Raw genomic sequence first — 18,676 nt, 5'->3', positions numbered from 1 at the left:
CCTGGAATTGTGATAGATTATTTCACTTATAATTCACTCTGTCTGTAAACAATTGTTGGAAAAATGACTTGTGTCATGCACAAAGTAGATGTCCTAACCGACTTGCCAAAACTGTTTGTTTGTTTGTTTACAATAAATTTGTAGAGTGGTTGAAAAACGAGTTTTAATGACTCCAACCTAAGTGTATGTAAACTTCCTACTTCAACTGTATAAAATGCTTGATGGTATGAGAGTTTCTCACTGACACGTTCCATTATCACAGAAAAAGACCAACGGGGCTCCAAATGGCTATTATGGGGAGATTGATTTGGACCGATATGTAAGTAGATATATACAGCACAGTGCAGTAAGTGATCCGTCTATAGTGTCAGTAATTAGTAGTAATACAATGGGTTAGGGAATAAACAGCTATAGGGATAAAAGAGGAAGTGCCGCCCTGGTTGTCAAAACTCAAAGTCATGACGTAACTAGTGACTAATGTTTAGTGACTAATAACTAATGAATAGTGACTAATAACTAATGAATAGTGACTAATAACTAATGAATAGTGACTAATAACGAATGAATAGTGACTAATGTTTAGTGACTAATAACTAATGAATAGTGACTAATATCTAATGAATAGTGACTAATGTTTAGTGACTAATAACTAATGAATAGTGACTCATGTCTAGTGACTAATAACTAATGAATAGTGACTGTCTATTGACCAATAATTAATGAATAGTGACTAATGACTAGTGACCAGTGACAACTAACTAATGACTAGTGACTAATAAGTAATGGCGTAACTAATGACGTGAACAAATTACGAAAATATATTACAATTTCAGATCCGCTGATGCAATACTTTGCTTATGAAGATGTTTCAACCACAATGGGGAAACAAACCACATTCTAACCACATTCTACATTCTAACCACAAACCACATTCTACATTCTAACCCCAAACCACATTCTACATTCTAACCACAAACCACATTCTACATTCTAACCACAAACCACCTTCTACATTCTAACCACAAACCACATTCTACATTCTAACCACAAACCACATTCTACATTCTAACCACAAACCACATTCTACATTCTAACCCCAAACCACATTCTACATTCTAACCACAAACCACATTCTACATTCTAACCACAAACCACATTCTACATTCTAACCACAAACCACATTCTACATTCTAACCACAAACCACATTCTACATTCTAACCACAAACCACATTCTACATTCTAAACACGAACCACATTCTACATTCTAACCACAAACCACATTCTACATTCTAAACACAAACCACATTCTACATTCTAACCACAAACCACATTCTACATTCTAACCCCAAACCACATTCTACATTCTAACCCCAAACCACATTCTACATTCTAACCACAAACCACATTGTACATTCTAACCACAAACCACATTCTACATTCTAACCCCAAACCACATTCTACATTCTAACCACAAACCACATTCTACATTCTAACCCCAAACCACATTCTACATTCTAACCACAAACCACATTCTACATTCTAACCACAAACCACATTCTACATTCTAACCCCAAACCACATTCTACATTCTAACCCCAAACCACATTCTACATTCTAACCACAAACCACATTGTACATTCTAACCACAAACCACATTCTAAACTTTACTTCCCACAACCAGACGTCACTTCCACTTCTGCTCCCTACAACTTTCTTGATTATGGCAATCAATCATCCTCGTGTAACATTGAATTTGGAATCAAAACGTGATGTCTCTCTTCAGAATCGTACATTAAGTTTGTGTGAGTCTTAACAAACAAGCATCTTCAAACCTCTCCAGCTATAAAAACACAGGACTGCAGTTTTTATGTGTGCATTTTTTTACCCACAAGCATGAGAGAAGTGAATGTATTTGTTGTTACACGATGTCACAAACAGTCATTTTACCACCTAAATATTTACTTCCTGTTACAGGCCGCTCCAGATGTGGACGCTGATGGCTTCAGTCTCAGACCCGGAGAGGAGAGAGAGAATATCCTTTTAGATGATCAGATGTAGTCCATGTGGAATGGCTAGCTAATTAGCAGTGAGCTAGTAGCGGGCATAGTGCAAGTGACGTCACCTGCCCTGAGACCTAGAGAGGTACTGTTGTCCTACCCTGAGACCTAGAGAGGTACTGTTGTCCTGCCTTGAGACCTAGAGAGATACTGTTGTCCTACACTGAGACCTAGAGAGGTACTGTTGTCCTGCCCTGAGACCTAGATAGATACTGTTGTCCTGCCCTGAGACCTAGAGAGGTACTGTTGTCCTGCCCTGAGACCTAGAGAGATACTGTTGTCCTGCCCTGAGACCTAGAGAGGTACTGTTGTCCTGCCCTGAGACCTAGAGAGGTACTGTTGTCCTGCCCTGAGACCTAGAGAGGTACTGTTGTCCTGCCCTGAGACCTAGAGAGGTACTGTTGTCCTGCCCTGAGACCTAGAGAGGTACTGTTGTCCTGCCCTGAGACCTAGAGAGGTACTGTTGTCCTGCCCTGAGACCTAGAGAGGTACTGTTGTCCTGCCCTGAGACCTAGAGAGGTACTGTTGTCCTGCCCTGAGACCTAGAGAGGTACTGCTGTCCTGCCCTGAGACCTAGAGAGGTACTGTTGTCCTGCCCTGAGACCTAGAGAGGTACTGTTGTCCTGCCCTGAGACCTAGAGAGGTACTGTTGTCCTGCCCTGAGACCTAGAGAGGTACTGTTGTCCTGCCCTGATACCTAGAGAGGTACTGTTGTCCTGCCCTGAGACCTAGAGAGGTACTGTTGTCCTGCCCTGAGACCTAGAGAGGTACTGTTGTCCTGCCCTGAGACCTAGAGAGGTACTGTTGTCCTGCCCTGAGACCTAGAGAGGTACTGTTGTCCTGCCCTGAGACCTAGAGAGGTACTGTTGTCCTGCCCTGAGACCTAGAGAGGTACTGTTGTCCTGCCCTGAGACCTAGAGAGGTACTGTTGTCCTGCCCTGAGACCTAGAGAGGTACTGTTGTCCTACCCTGAGACCTAGAGAGATACTGTTGTCCTGCCCTGAGACCTAGATAGATACTGTTGTCCTGCCCTGAGACCTAGAGAGGTACTGTTGTCCTGCCCTGAGACCTAGAGAGGTACTGTTGTCCTGCCCTGAGACCTAGAGAGATACTGTTGTCCTGCCCTGAGACCTAGAGAGGTACTGTTGTCCTGCCCTGAGACCTAGAGAGGTACTGTTGTCCTGCCCTGAGACCTAGAGAGGTACTGTTGTCCTGCCCTGAGACCTAGAGAGGTACTGTTGTCCTGCCCTGAGACCTAGAGAGGTACTGTTGTCCTGCCCTGAGACCTAGAGAGGTACTGTTGTCCTGCCCTGAGACCTAGAGAGGTACTGTTGTCCTGCCCTGAGACCTAGAGAGGTACTGTTGTCCTGCCCTGAGACCTAGAGAGGTACTGTTGTCCTGCCCTGAGACCTAGAGAGGTACTGTTGTCCTGCCCTGAGACCTAGAGAGGTACTGTTGTCCTGCCCTGAGACCTAGAGAGGTACTGTTGTCCTGCCCTGATACCTAGAGAGGTACTGTTGTCCTGCCCTGAGACCTAGAGAGGTACTGTTGTCCTGCCCTGAGACCTAGAGAGGTACTGTTGTCCTGCCCTGAGACCTAGAGAGGTACTGTTGTCCTGCCCTGAGACCTAGAGAGGTACTGTTGTCCTGCCCTGAGACCTAGAGAGGTACTGTTGTCCTGCCCTGAGACCTAGAGAGGTACTGTTGTCCTGCCCTGAGACCTAGAGAGGTACTGCTGTCCTGCCCTGAGACCTAGAGAGGTACTGTTGTCCTGCCCTGAGACCTAGAGAGGTACTGTTGTCCTGCCCTGAGACCTAGAGAGGTACTGCTGTCCTGCCCTGAGACCTAGAGAGGTACTGTTGTCCTGCCCTGAGACCTAGAGAGGTACTGTTGTCCTGCCCTGAGACCTAGAGAGGTACTGTTGTCCTGCCCTGAGACCTAGAGAGGTACTGTTGTCCTGCCCTGATACCTAGAGAGGTACTGTTGTCCTGCCCTGAGACCTAGAGAGGTACTGTTGTCCTGCCCTGAGACCTAGAGAGGTACTGTTGTCCTGCCCTGAGACCTAGAGAGGTACTGTTGTCCTGCCCTGAGACCTAGAGAGGTACTGTTGTCCTGCCCTGAGACCTAGAGAGGTACTGTTGTCCTGCCCTGAGACCTAGAGAGGTACTGTTGTCCTGCCCTGAGACCTAGAGAGGTACTGTTGTCCTGCCCTGAGACCTAGAGAGGTACTGTTGTCCTGCCCTGAGACCTAGAGAGGTACTGTTGTCCTGCCCTGAGACCTAGAGAGGTACTGTTGTCCTACCCTGAGACCTAGAGAGATACTGTTGTCCTGCCCTGAGACCTAGAGAGATACTGTTGTCCTGCCCTGAGACCTAGAGAGGTACTGTTGTCCTGCCCTGAGACCTAGAGAGATATTGTTGTCCTGCCCTGAGACCTAGAGAGATACTGTTGTCTGGCCCTGAGACCTAGAGAGATATTGTTGTCCTGCCCTGAGACCTAGAGAGATATTGTTGTCCTGCCCTGAGACCTAGAGAGATACTGTTGTCCTGCCCTGAGACCTAGAGAGATATTGTTGTCCTGCCCTGAGACCTAGAGAGATACTGTTTTCCTAGCCTGAGACCTAGAGAGATATTGTTGTCCTGCCCTGAGACCTAGATAGATATTGTTGTCCTGCCCTGAGACCTAGAGAGATATTGTTGTCCTGCCCTGAGACCTAGAGAGGTACTGTCGTCCTGCCCTGAGACCTAGAGAGATATTGTTGTCCTGCCCTGAGACCTAGAGAGGTACTGTTGTCCTGCCCTGAGACCTAGAGAGATACTGTTGTCCTGCCCTGAGACCTAGAGAGATACTGTTTTCCTACCCTGAGACCTAGAGAGATATTGTTGTCCTGCCCTGAGACCTAGAGAGATATTGTTGTCCTGCCCTGAGACCTAGAGAGGTTATGTTGTCCTGCCCTGAGACCTAGAGAGATATTGTTGTCCTGCCCTGAGACCTAGAGAGGTACTGTTGTCCTGCCCTGAGACCTAGAGAGATAATGTTGTCCTGCCCTGAGACCTAGAGAGATACTGTTGTCCTGCCCTGAGACGTAGAGAGATATTGTTGTCCTGCCCTGAGACCTAGAGAGGTACTGTTGTCCTGCCCTGAGACCTAGAGAGATAATGTTGTCCTGCCCTGAGACCTAGAGAGGTACTGTTGTCCTGCCCTGAGACCTAGAGAGGTACTGTTGTCCTGCCCTGATACCTAGAGAGGTACTGTTGTCCTGCCCTGAGACCTAGAGAGGTACTGTTGTCCTGCCCTGAGACCTAGAGAGATACTGTTGTCCTACCCTGAGACCTAGAGAGATACTGTTGTCCTGCCCTGAGACCTAGAGAGGTACTGTTGTCCTGCCCTGAGACCTAGAGAGATAATGTTGTCCTGCCCTGAGACCTAGAGAGATACTGTTGTCCTGCCCTGAGACCTAGAGAGGTACTGTTGTCCTGCCCTGAGACCTAGAGAGGTACTGTTGTCCTGCCCTGAGACCTAGAGAGGTACTGTTGTCCTGCCCTGAGACCTAGAGAGGTACTGTTGTCCTGCCCTGAGACCTAGAGAGGTACTGTTGTCCTGCCCTGAGACCTAGAGAGGTACTGTTGTCCTGCCCTGAGACCTAGAGAGGTACTGTTGTCCTGCCCTGAGACCTAGAGAGGTACTGTTGTCCTGCCCTGAGACCTAGAGAGATACTGTTGTCCTGCCCTGAGACCTAGAGAGGTACTGTTGTCCTGCCCTGAGACCTAGAGAGGTACTGTTGTCCTGCCCTGAGACCTAGAGAGGTACTGTTGTCCTGCCCTGAGACCTAGAGAGGTACTGTTGTCCTGCCCTGAGACCTAGAGAGGTACTGTTGTCCTGCCCTGAGACCTAGAGAGGTACTGTTGTCCTGCCCTGAGACCTAGAGAGATACTGTTGTCCTGCCCTGAGACCTAGAGAGATACTGTTGTCCTGCCCTGAGACCTAGAGAGGTACTGTTGTCCTGCCCTGAGACCTAGAGAGGTACTGTTGTCCTGCCCTGAGACCTAGAGAGGTACTGTTGTCCTGCCCTGAGACCTAGAGAGGTACTGTTGTCCTGCCCTGAGACCTAGAGAGGTACTGTTGTCCTGCCCTGAGACCTAGAGAGGTACTGTTGTCCTGCCCTGAGACCTAGAGAGATACTGTTGTCCTGCCCTGAGACCTAGAGAGGTACTGTTGTCCTGCCCTGAGACCTAGAGAGGTACTGTTGTCCTGCCCTGAGACCTAGAGAGGTACTGTTGTCCTGCCCTGAGACCTAGAGAGGTACTGTTGTCCTGCCCTGAGACCTAGAGAGGTACTGTTGTCCTGCCCTGAGACCTAGAGAGGTACTGTTGTCCTGCCCTGAGACCTAGAGAGGTACTGTTGTCCTGCCCTGAGACCTAGAGAGGTACTGTTGTCCTGCCCTGAGACCTAGAGAGGTACTGTTGTCCTGCCCTGAGACCTAGAGAGGTACTGTTGTCCTGCCCTGAGACCTAGAGAGATAATGTTGTCCTGCCCTGAGACCTAGAGAGGTACTGTTGTCCTGCCCTGAGACCTAGAGAGGTACTGTTGTCCTGCCCTGAGACCTAGAGAGATAATGTTGTCCTGCCCTGAGACCTAGAGAGGTACTGTTGTCCTGCCCTGAGACCTAGAGAGATAATGTTGTCCTGCCCTGAGACCTAGAGAGATACTGTTGTCCTGCCCTGAGACCTAGAGAGGTACTGTTGTCCTGCCCTGAGACCTAGAGAGATACTGTTGTCCTGCCCTGAGACCTAGAGAGGTACTGTTGTCCTGCCCTGAGACCTAGAGAGGTACTGTTGTCCTGCCCTGAGACCTAGAGAGGTACTGTTGTCCTGCCCTGAGACCTAGAGAGGTACTGTTGTCCTGCCCTGAGACCTAGAGAGGTACTGTTGTCCTGCCCTGAGACCTAGAGAGGTACTGTTGTCCTGCCCTGAGACCTAGAGAGATAATGTTGTCCTGCCCTGAGACCTAGAGAGGTACTGTTGTCCTGCCCTGAGACCTAGAGAGATAATGTTGTCCTGCCCTGAGACCTAGAGAGATACTGTTGTCCTGCCCTGAGACCTAGAGAGGTACTGTTGTCCTGCCCTGAGACCTAGAGAGGTACTGTTGTCCTGCCCTGAGACCTAGAGAGATACTGTTGTCCTGCCCTGAGACCTAGAGAGGTACTGTTGTCCTGCCCTGAGACCTAGAGAGATACTGTTGTCCTACCCTGAGACCTAGAGAGGTACTGTTGTCCTGCCCTGAGACCTAGAGAGATACTGTTGTCCTGCCCTGAGACCTAGAGAGGTACTGTTGTCCTGCCCTGAGACCTAGAGAGATACTGTTGTCCTACCCTGAGACCTAGAGAGATACTGTTGTCCTGCCCTGAGACCTAGAGAGGTACTGTTGTCCTGCCCTGAGACCTAGAGAGATACTGTTGTCCTGCCCTGAGACCTAGAGAGGTACTGTTGTCCTGCCCTGAGACCTAGAGAGGTACTGTTGTCCTGCCCTGAGACCTAGAGAGGTACTGTTGTCCTGCCCTGAGACCTAGAGAGATAATGTTGTCCTGCCCTGAGACCTAGAGAGGTACTGTTGTCCTGCCCTGAGACCTAGAGAGGTACTGTTGTCCTGCCCTGAGACCTAGAGAGATACTGTTGTCCTGCCCTGAGACCTAGAGAGGTACTGTTGTCCTGCCCTGAGACCTAGAGAGGTACTGTTGTCCTGCCCTGAGACCTAGAGAGATACTGTTGTCCTGCCCTGAGACCTAGAGAGGTACTGTTGTCCTGCCCTGAGACCTAGAGAGATACTGTTGTCCTACCCTGAGACCTAGAGAGGTACTGTTGTCCTGCCCTGAGACCTAGAGAGATACTGTTGTCCTGCCCTGAGACCTAGAGAGGTACTGTTGTCCTGCCCTGAGACCTAGAGAGATACTGTTGTCCTACCCTGAGACCTAGAGAGATACTGTTGTCCTGCCCTGAGACCTAGAGAGGTACTGTTGTCCTGCCCTGAGACCTAGAGAGATACTGTTGTCCTGCCCTGAGACCTAGAGAGATACTGTTGTCCTACCCTGAGACCTAGAGAGGTACTGTTGTCCTGCCCTGAGACCTAGAGAGATACTGTTGTCCTGCCCTGAGACCTAGAGAGATAATGTTGTCCTGCCCTGAGACCTAGAGAGGTACTGTTGTCCTGCCCTGAGACCTAGAGAGGTACTGTTGTCCTGCCCTGAGACCTAGAGAGGTACTGTTGTCCTGCCCTGAGACCTAGAGAGATACTGTTGTCCTGCCCTGAGACCTAGAGAGGTACTGCTGTCCTGCCCTGAGACCTAGAGAGGTACTGTTGTCCTGCCCTGAGACCTAGAGAGGTACTGCTGTCCTGCCCTGAGACCTAGAGAGGTACTGTTGTCCTGCCCTGAGACCTAGAGAGATAATGTTGTCCTGCCCTGAGACCTAGAGAGGTATTGTTGTCCTGCCCTGAGACCTAGAGAGATAATGTTGTCCTGCCCTGAGACCTAGAGAGGTACTGTTGTCCTGCCCTGAGACCTAGAGAGGTACTGTTGTCCTGCCCTGAGACCTAGAGAGGTACTGCTGTCCTGGTCTGAGACCTAGAGAGGTACTGTTGTCCTGCCCTGAGACCTAGAGAGATAATGTTGTCCTGCCCTGAGACCTAGAGAGGTATTGTTGTCCTGCCCTGAGACCTAGAGAGATAATGTTGTCCTGCCCTGAGACCTAGAGAGGTACTGTTTTCCTACCCTGAGACCTAGAGAGGTACTGTTTTCCTGCCCTGAGACCTAGAGAGATAATGTTGTCCTGCCCTGAGACCTAGAGAGGTACTGTTGTCCTGCCCTGAGACCTAGAGAGATAATGTTGTCCTGCCCTGAGACCTAGAGAGGTACTGTTGTCCTGCCCTGAGACCTAGAGAGATACTGTTGTCCTGCCCTGAGACCTAGAGAGATACTGTTGTCCTGCCCTGAGACCTAGAGAGATACTGTTGTCCTACCCTGAGACCTAGAGAGATACTGTTGTCCTGCCCTGAGACCTAGAGAGGTACTGTTGTCCTGCCCTGAGACCTAGAGAGATACTGTTGTCCTGCCCTGAGACCTAGAGAGGTACTGTTGTCCTGCCCTGAGACCTAGAGAGGTACTGTTGTCCTGCCCTGAGACCTAGAGAGGTACTGTTGTCCTGCCCTGAGACCTAGAGAGATACTGTTGTCCTGCCCTGAGACCTAGAGAGGTACTGTTGTCCTGCCCTGAGACCTAGAGAGGTACTGTTGTCCTGCCCTGAGACCTAGAGAGATATTGTTGTCCTGCCCTGAGACCTAGAGAGATACTGTTGTCCTGCCCTGAGACCTAGAGAGATATTGTTGTCCTGCCCTGAGACCTAGAGAGATACTGTTGTCCTGCCCTGAGACCTAGAGAGATACTGTTGTCCTGCCCTGAGACCTAGAGAGGTACTGTTGTCCTGCCCTGAGACCTAGAGAGATACTGTTGTCCTGCCCTGAGACCTAGAGAGATACTGTTGTCCTGCCCTGAGACCTAGAGAGGTACTGTTGTCCTGCCCTGAGACCTAGAGAGGTACTGTTGTCCTGCCCTGAGACCTAGAGAGGTACTGTTGTCCTGCCCTGAGACCTAGAGAGGTACTGTTGTCCTGCCCTGAGACCTAGAGAGGTACTGTTGTCCTGCCCTGAGACCTAGAGAGATAATGTTGTCCTGCCCTGAGACCTAGAGAGATACTGTTGTCCTGCCCTGAGACCTAGAGAGATACTGTTGTCCTGCCCTGAGACCTAGAGAGATACTGTTGTCCTGCCCTGAGACCTAGAGAGGTACTGTTGTCCTGCCCTGAGACCTAGAGAGATACTGTTGTCCTGCCCTGAGACCTAGAGAGATACTGTTGTCCTGCCCTGAGACCTAGAGAGATACTGTTGTCCTGCCCTGAGACCTAGAGAGATACTGTTGTCCTGCCCTGAGACCTAGAGAGATACTGTTGTCCTGCCCTGAGACCTAGAGAGATACTGTTGTCCTGCCCTGAGACCTAGAGAGATACTGTTGTCCTGCCCTGAGACCTAGAGAGATACTGTTGTCCTGCCCTGAGACCTAGAGAGGTACTGTTGTCCTGCCCTGAGACCTAGAGAGATAATGTTGTCCTGCCCTGAGACCTAGAGAGGTACTGTTGTCCTGCCCTGAGACCTAGAGAGATACTGTTGTCCTGCCCTGAGACCTAGAGAGGTACTGTTGTCCTGCCCTGAGACCTAGAGAGGTACTGTTGTCCTGCCCTGAGACCTAGAGAGGTACTGTTGTCCTGCCCTGAGACCTAGAGAGGTACTGCTGTCCTGGTCTGAGACCTAGAGAGGTACTGTTGTCCTGCCCTGAGACCTAGAGAGGTACTGTTGTCCTGCCCTGAGACCTAGAGAGGTACTGTTGTCCTGCCCTGAGACCTAGAGAGGTACTGTTGTCCTGCCCTGAGACCTAGAGAGGTACTGTTGTCCTGCCCTGAGACCTAGAGAGGTACTGTTGTCCTGCCCTGAGACCTAGAGAGGTACTGTTGTCCTGCCCTGAGACCTAGAGAGATACTGTTGTCCTGCCCTGAGACCTAGAGAGATACTGTTGTCCTGCCCTGAGACCTAGAGAGGTACTGTTGTCCTGCCCTGAGACCTAGAGAGATACTGTTGTCCTGCCCTGAGACCTAGAGAGATACTGTTGTCCTGCCCTGAGACCTAGAGAGGTACTGTCGTCCTGCCCTGAGACCTAGAGAGGTACTGTCGTCCTGCCCTGAGACCTAGAGAGGTACTGTTGTCCTGCCCTGAGACCTAGAGAGATACTGTTGTCCTGCCCTGAGACCTAGAGAGATACTGTTGTCCTGCCCTGAGACCTAGAGAGGTACTGTCGTCCTGCCCTGAGACCTAGAGAGGTACTGTTGTCCTGCCCTGAGACCTAGAGAGATACTGTTGTCCTGCCCTGAGACCTAGAGAGGTACTGTTGTCCTGCCCTGAGACCTAGAGAGGTACTGTTGTCCTGCCCTGAGACGTAGAGAGATAATGTTGTCCTGCCCTGAGACCTAGAGAGGTACTGTTGTCCTGCCCTGAGACCTAGAGAGATACTGTTGTCCTGCCCTGAGACCTAGAGAGATACTGTTGTCCTACCCTGAGACCTAGAGAGGTACTGTTGTCCTGCCCTGAGACCTAGAGAGGTACTGTTGTCCTGCCCTGAGACCTAGAGAGGTACTGTTGTCCTGCCCTGAGACGTAGAGAGATAATGTTGTCCTGCCCTGAGACCTAGAGAGGTACTGTTGTCCTGCCCTGAGACCTAGAGAGGTACTGTTGTCCTGCCCTGAGACCTAGAGAGATACTGTTGTCCTGGTCTGAGACCTAGAGAGGTACTGTTGTCCTGCCCTGAGACCTAGAGAGGTACTGTTGTCCTGCCCTGAGACCTAGAGAGGTACTGTTGTCCTGCCCTGAGACCTAGAGAGGTACTGTTGTCCTGCCCTGAGACCTAGAGAGATACTGTTGTCCTGCCCTGAGACCTAGAGAGATACTGTTGTCCTGCCCTGAGACCTAGAGAGATACTGTTGTCCTGCCCTGAGACCTAGAGAGATACTGTTGTCCTGCCCTGAGACCTAGAGAGGTACTGTTGTCCTGCCCTGAGACCTAGAGAGATATTGTTGTCCTGCCCTGAGACCTAGATAGATACTGTTGTCCTGCCCTGAGACCTAGAGAGATACTGTTGTCCTGCCCTGAGACCTAGAGAGATACTGTTGTCCTGCCCTGAGACCTAGAGAGGTACTGTTGTCCTGCCCTGAGACCTAGAGAGATACTGTTGTCCTGCCCTGAGACCTAGAGAGGTACTGTTGTCCTGCCCTGAGACCTAGAGAGGTACTGTTGTCCTGCCCTGAGACCTAGAGAGGTACTGTTGTCCTGCCCTGAGACCTAGAGAGGTACTGTTGTCCTGCCCTGAGACCTAGAGAGGTACTGTTGTCCTGCCCTGAGACCTAGAGAGGTACTGTTGTCCTGCCCTGAGACCTAGAGAGGTACTGTTGTCCTGCCCTGAGACCTAGAGAGGTACTGTTGTCCTGCCCTGAGACCTAGAGAGGTACTGTTGTCCTGCCCTGAGACCTAGAGAGGTACTGTTGTCCTGCCCTGAGACCTAGAGAGGTACTGTTGTCCTGCCCTGAGACCTAGAGAGGTACTGTTGTCCTGCCCTGAGACCTAGAGAGGTACTGTTGTCCTGCCCTGAGACCTAGAGAGGTACTGTTGTCCTGCCCTGAGACCTAGAGAGGTACTGTTGTCCTGCCCTGAGACCTAGAGAGGTACTGTTGTCCTGCCCTGAGACCTAGAGAGGTACTGTTGTCCTGCCCTGAGACCTAGAGAGATATTGTTGTCCTGCCCTGAGACCTAGAGAGGTACTGTTGTCCTGCCCTGAGACCTAGAGAGGTACTGTTGTCCTGCCCTGAGACCTAGAGAGGTACTGTTGTCCTGCCCTGAGACCTAGAGAGGTACTGTTGTCCTGCCCTGAGACCTAGAGAGGTACTGTTGTCCTGCCCTGAGACCTAGAGAGGTACTGTTGTCCTGCCCTGAGACCTAGAGAGGTACTGTTGTCCTGCCCTGAGACCTAGAGAGGTACTGTTGTCCTGCCCTGAGACCTAGAGAGGTACTGTTGTCCTGCCCTGAGACGTAGAGAGATATTGTTGTCTTGCCCTGAGACCTAGAGAGGTACTGTTGTCCTGCCCTGAGACCTAGAGAGATATTGTTGTCTTGCCCTGAGACCTAGAGAGATACTGTTGTCCTGCCCTGAGACCTAGAGAGATAATGTTGTCCTGCCCTGAGACCTAGAGAGATACTGCTGTCCTGCCCTGAGACCTAGAGAGGTACTGTTGTCCTGCCCTGAGACCTAGAGAGATATTGTTGTCTTGCCCTGAGACCTAGAGAGATACTGTTGTCCTGCCCTGAGACCTAGAGAGATAATGTTGTCCTGCCCTGAGACCTAGAGAGATAATGTTGTCCTGCCCTGAGACCTAGAGAGATACTGTTGTCCTGCCCTGAGACCTAGAGAGATACTGTTGTCCTGCCCTGAGACCTAGAGAGATACTGTTGTCCTGCCCTGAGACCTAGAGAGATACTGTTGTCCTGCCCTGAGACCTAGAGAGATAATGTTGTCCTGCCCTGAGACCTAGAGAGATACTGTTGTCCTGCCCTGAGACCTAGAGAGATACTGCTGTCCTGGTCGGCATTATTGTGCTTCTTTTGGTGATGAGTGTTAATGTGTGCAGAGGGTCCCTGATTCACGCCCAACTCAGGGCAGACAGACGTGGAAACTAAGCTGTTACACAGGCAACAGTCTTGGGACACTGACTGCTAAGCTATTGACCTGTTTAGCTAGCTGAGCGACATATTGGCCCAGTGGATCTCATATTGGCCCAGTGGATGTTAAAAAGGCCCAATCACTCAGACACCCTCTCTATCTTTATGCTCTACATGTGAGTGAACCTGACCTGCAGGACCGAAAGAGTGAAAACAGTCTAGAGTCACATAAGAGTGTTTCCCCTCGCTATCTCTGTTGCATCCTGCCTAGAACGTTTTTAATACCATTGGTTTCAATTGAACATGTAGGTTTGTGTAACCCCTAGTCACTGGCCTAGGATCAAATCAGCAATTGAGCCTCATGACGAGGTAAGAGGCAGGGTAATATTCAGTGAGATATTCCAGTTTTCACTAGTGAGATACACTACCGGTCAAAAGTTTTAGAATACCTTTCTTTATTTTTTCTATTTTCTACATTGTAGGATAATAGTGAAGACATCAAAACTATGAAATAACACATGGAATCATGTAGTAACCAACAAAGTGCAAACAAATCTAAATATATTTTATATTTGAGATTCTTCGAATAGCCACCCTTTGCCTTGATGACAGCTTTGCACCCTCTTGTCATTCTCTCAACCATCTTCACCTGGAATATTTTTCCAACAGTCTTGAAGGAGTTCCCACATATGCTGAGCACTTGTTGGCTGCTTTTACTTCACTATGCGGTTCGACTCATCCCAAATTATCTAAATTTGGTTGAAGTCGAGGGAGTGTGGAGGCCAGGTCATCTGATGCAGTGCTCCATCACTCTCCTTCTTGGTCAATTATCTCTTACACAGCCTGGAGGTGTGTTGGGTCATTGTCCTGTTGAAAAACAAATGATAGTCCCACTAAGCCCATCCAGATGGGCTGGTGTATTGCTGCAGAATGATGTGGTAGCAATGCTGGTTAAGTGTGCCTTGAATTCTAAATAAATCACAGACAGTGTCAACAACAAAGCACCCCCACACCATAACACCTCCTCCTCCATGCTTTACGGTGGGAAATACACATGCGAAGATCATCCGTTCACCCACACCACATCTCACAATGACACAGCGGTTGGAACCAAAAATCTCAAATTTGGACTCTAGACCAAAGGACAAATTTCCACCGGAAATGCAAACTTGTAATGTATTCAAGATTGAAAAAGGCTTCTAAAGTTTGTAATTTCCACTTTAAAATGTCAGACTTGATTTGTCCTAACGAGAAATGTACAAACCCCTACAACAAATGTCCATTCATTATAATCCACATAATAATTCACATTTCCTGTTGCTGCAGGATTATTTTCCTACTGTAGCAAACTGGCTCAAATGAATATCCTACATCTGTATGTAAAAGATCTTCTTACTTAACGAGTGTTCACCAGCTCCCAAAGGCAAGCAGCACTTCTCCTCCAGCGACACTGAGGATGAGGACGACAACAGAAAGTTCAAGATTAAGATCAAGCCGTTGCCCTCCGACACTGCCAAGTGTGCCATCCCCTCCATGGATGAACTGAAAGCTTCTGTTGGAGGTTTGGCTCTGTCTCCCTCTTTGGTGAGTCCTTGCTGTTCTAACTCTATGTAACCGCAGTAGGGTGAAGTTGTCCCTAGACTGTGATTTTGGGTCAGTTTAGCATTTTTCCCACTAATTGTTAAGCCTTGGATTAAGGGGAGGGAATGCTGACCCTAGAACTGTTCCCAGTGAAGTAGGATAAAGCGCAATGTCCCTGACTGAACTTGAACTTAAATTTGGGTCATTGTAACCAAGGGCCACAGCCGTAACTGCTACTCCAAGAAAGCTAGCTCTCTCGGGTGTTATATGAAGTATTATATGAATCGTTTTGTTGAAATTGGAGACAGCTACAGCTAATTCTATCCAGTGATATGATCTGGAATGTACTAAACATCTGAATATCTGTTCCTCCTCTCACTTCCTCCCCCTCTTCATCTCCCCCTCTTCCCTTTCTCTCTCCATCTTCCCTTTCTCTCTCCATCTTTCCTTTCTCCCTCCATCTTCCCTTTCTCTCTCCATCTTTCCTTTCTCCCTCCATCTTCCCTTTCTCTCTCCATCTTCCCTTTCTTTCTCCATCTCCGTCTCTCTCCATCTTCCCTTTCTCTCTCCATCTTTCCTTTCTCCCTCCATCTTCCCTTTCTCTCTCCATCTTCCCTTTCTTTCTCCATCTCCGTCTCTCTCCATCTTCCCTTTCTCTCTCCATCTCCGTCTCTCTCCATCTTCCCTTTCTCTCTGCATCTCGCTCTCTCTCTATCGTCCCTTTCTTTCTCCATCTCCCTCTCTCTCCATCTTCCCTTTCTCTCTGCATCTCCCTCTCTCTCTATCGTCCCTTTCTCTCTCCATCTCCCCTTTCTCTCCCCCTCTTCCCTTTCTCTCTCCATCTTCCCTTTCTCTCTCCATCTTCCCTTTCTCTCTCCATCTTCCCTTTTTCTCTCCATCTTCCCTTTCTCTCTGCATCTCCCTCTCTCTCCATCTTCCCTTTCTCTCTCCATCTTCCCTTTCTCTTTCCATCTTCCCTTTCTCTCTCCATCTCCCCTTTCTCTCTCCATCTTCCCTTTCTCTCTCCATCTTCCCTTTCTCTCTCCATCTCCCCTTTCTCTTTCCATCTTCCCTTTCTCTCTCCATCTCCCCTTTCTCTCTCCATCTTCCCTTTCTCTCTCCATCTCCCCTTTCTCTCTCCATCTTCCCTTTCTCTCTCCATCTCCCCTTTCTCTCTCCATCTCCCCTTTCTCTTTCCATCTTCCCTTTCTCTCTCCATCTCCCCTTTCTCTCTCCATCTTCCCTTTCTCTCTCCATCTCCCCTTTCTCTCTCCATCTTCCCTTTCTCTCTCCATCTCCCCTTTCTCTCTCCATCTCCCCTTTCTCTTTCCATCTTCCCTTTCTCTCTCCATCTCCCCTTTCTCTCTCCATCTTCCCTTTCTCTCCTGCATCTGTTATTCTTGTAGAGGAGAAGTCCGGTAAGCCAGTCTTTATTTATTTATTTAATGTATTAATCTGTTTCAGTATAAAGAAAAGGCATGGCATGGATTCACTTGGCTGTGGATTCTTTTCTAACTTGGATTCTCTTTCCCCTGCGGAAGCTAAAAAATCCCCAGCGGGCAAAATGTTGCATGTGATGTGACGTCACATTTTTGTTGTTGTTATAAACAGATTCTCTGTCATGTCACCAGGTTAGAACTAAACAGTCATTGTTTTCACGACGACATAAAGAAAGACATCGTATTTTGGTTGTTATTTGTTCAGGTATAACCCGATTTACAACCCGATGAAGATGTATTTTTCTGATTGCTAAAAAGATGTTTACAAAATGTCATTTTACAAACCATAACGATGTCAGTGATGTCATTACAACCAGTTTGGCTGCTGGGATAGGCTCTTCTATTTGAGTTGTTTAGATATTCCTCCCTCTGCATGTTATGTATGCTTTATGGTACTAACTCATTCACACTGCATGCCTTGAACACATTTTATTTTGGTTGATAACTTGAATCTCCCTTGCAAAAGCTTGCGTGGTATAAAATGCACAATCCTCCACATAACACCTGTTCATAGCCTATTGATTCTGTTTGACCAAAGCTAATTGGCGCTGGCGTAATGCAGCTTCTCTGGACCCCCCGCAAGGTCGGAACCCCCCCCCCCCCTCTTAAAAAAAGACAAACGGATGCGTCAGCCAGACAGCCACTCAAAAAGTATAGACTACCGATCTCTGCTCTTGGTGCTGAAATTGCAACAGGTTGATGTGAATCGATTATAGGCTTTCTGTGGTGCCCGGGCATGTAGCCTATAGCGTTGCTTTAGCTAATGGATAAATGTTTATTAGGCCTAATTGATTGTAATTTTCTCATGTTGAGTCAAACATTTCACAAAGCTATACACGGTGTCACAAGGCTGCCATTTAGGCTGCTGTCTGGCAGCAATAATGTCATTATTTGTTCAGTAATTCAAGTTGGAAATTCAAACATTGCAGATTATAAAATAAATGTTCGATACAACAGAATACTAATAAGAAACCAATTGATTTTAAAATAATAATACCATTGTCCTGTATAGCCTACCTGAACCTGCATGACATGAGCCGTCCTCATGCTCTCTCCCAGCTTGGATAGGAAGTTGTGTGTAAAACCAGTCTATTAATGCCAAATAATAGTCAGCACACCTTCAAAACACTAGCTTACGTTGTTTCATTATGCAGTGTAGCCTACTATCTATACCTATATACAGTATTTTGCTACTATTTAGCTGCTATTTATAAACTCTTTATAAAAATTACACATCAAATAGCCTAAACATTTTGGAAAAAAGTAGTCGGCTTGAGGATAAATTTAGCCACAATTTTGTCTGGCTAATAGCCTACACAAATGGTCTGCAATCAAGCTAAATTAAATGAAATCCAATTTGATAGAATCCCCTGGTCTTCTGAAGTCCTCCATGCTGCTTCTCTCTCTGTCTCTTTTCCTCTTACGTTCTCTTAGAAAAAAGTATCTATGTCTGTGCTGGCATCTCTCTTTCTCTACGTAGAGGCCTCTAGTAGCTACAGTATGAGCCTGGCCTCTAGTAGCTAGAGTATGAGCTGGCCTCTAGTAGCTAGAGTATGAGAATGGCCAATAGAAGCTACAGTATGGGCCTGGACTCTAGTAGCTAGAGTATGAGCATGGCCTCTAGTAGCTAGAGTATGAGCATGGCCTCTAGTAGCTAGAGTATGAGCATGGCCTCTAGTAGCTAGAGTATGAGAATGGCCTCTAGTAGCTACAGCATGAGCTGGCCTCTAGTAGCTAGAGTATGAGAATGGCCTCTGGTAGCTAGAGTATGAGAATGGCCTCTAGTAGCTACAGTATGAGCCTGGCCTCTAGTAGCTAGAGTATGAGCATGGCCTCTAGTAGCTACAGTATGAGAATGGCCTCTAGTAGCTAGAGTATGAGCATGGCCTCTAGTAGCTACAGTATGAGCATGGCCTCTAGTAGCTAGAGTATGAGAATGGCCTATAGAAGCTACAGCATGAGCTGGCCTCTAGTAGCTAGAGTATGAGAATGGCCTATAGAAGCTACAGCATGAGCTGGCCTCTAGTAGCTACAGTATGAGAATGGCCTATAGAAGCTACAGCATGAGCTGGCCTCTAGTAGCTACAGTATGAGCCTGGCCTCTAGTAGCTACAGTATGAGCCTGGCCTCTAGTAGCTACAGTATGAGCCTGGCCTCTAGTAGCTACAGCATGAGCTGGCCTCTAGTAGCTACAGTATGAGCCTATGCTTTAGTAGCTACAGTATGGGCCTG

General features: G+C 48.4%; 1 protein-coding gene across 5 annotated transcripts in view; it reads left to right on the top strand.

Moving 5' to 3' along the window:
* Positions 1-18,676, top strand: part of LOC110509030 (SH3-containing GRB2-like protein 3-interacting protein 1) — a 67,768-nt gene that overhangs the window by 14,365 nt on the left and 34,727 nt on the right. For 3 of the 5 annotated variants that reach the window (XM_036966872.1, XM_036966875.1, XM_036966874.1), the window contains exons 4-6: positions 1,976-2,033; positions 14,776-14,948; positions 16,352-16,363. In XM_036966872.1, the coding sequence (XP_036822767.1) occupies positions 1,976-2,033; positions 14,776-14,948; positions 16,352-16,363 (243 nt within the window). Of the gene's footprint in view, positions 1-262; positions 320-1,975; positions 2,034-14,775; positions 14,949-16,351; positions 16,364-18,676 lie in introns of all 5 variants that reach the window. The other 2 variants (XM_036966871.1, XM_036966873.1) reach the window with 1 other exon arrangement.

The sequence above is a fragment of the Oncorhynchus mykiss genome, chromosome 28 (genome assembly GCF_013265735.2).
Source record: "Oncorhynchus mykiss isolate Arlee chromosome 28, USDA_OmykA_1.1, whole genome shotgun sequence".
NCBI lineage: Eukaryota > Metazoa > Chordata > Actinopteri > Salmoniformes > Salmonidae > Oncorhynchus > Oncorhynchus mykiss.
This window is presented reverse-complemented; position numbering and strand designations above follow the sequence as displayed.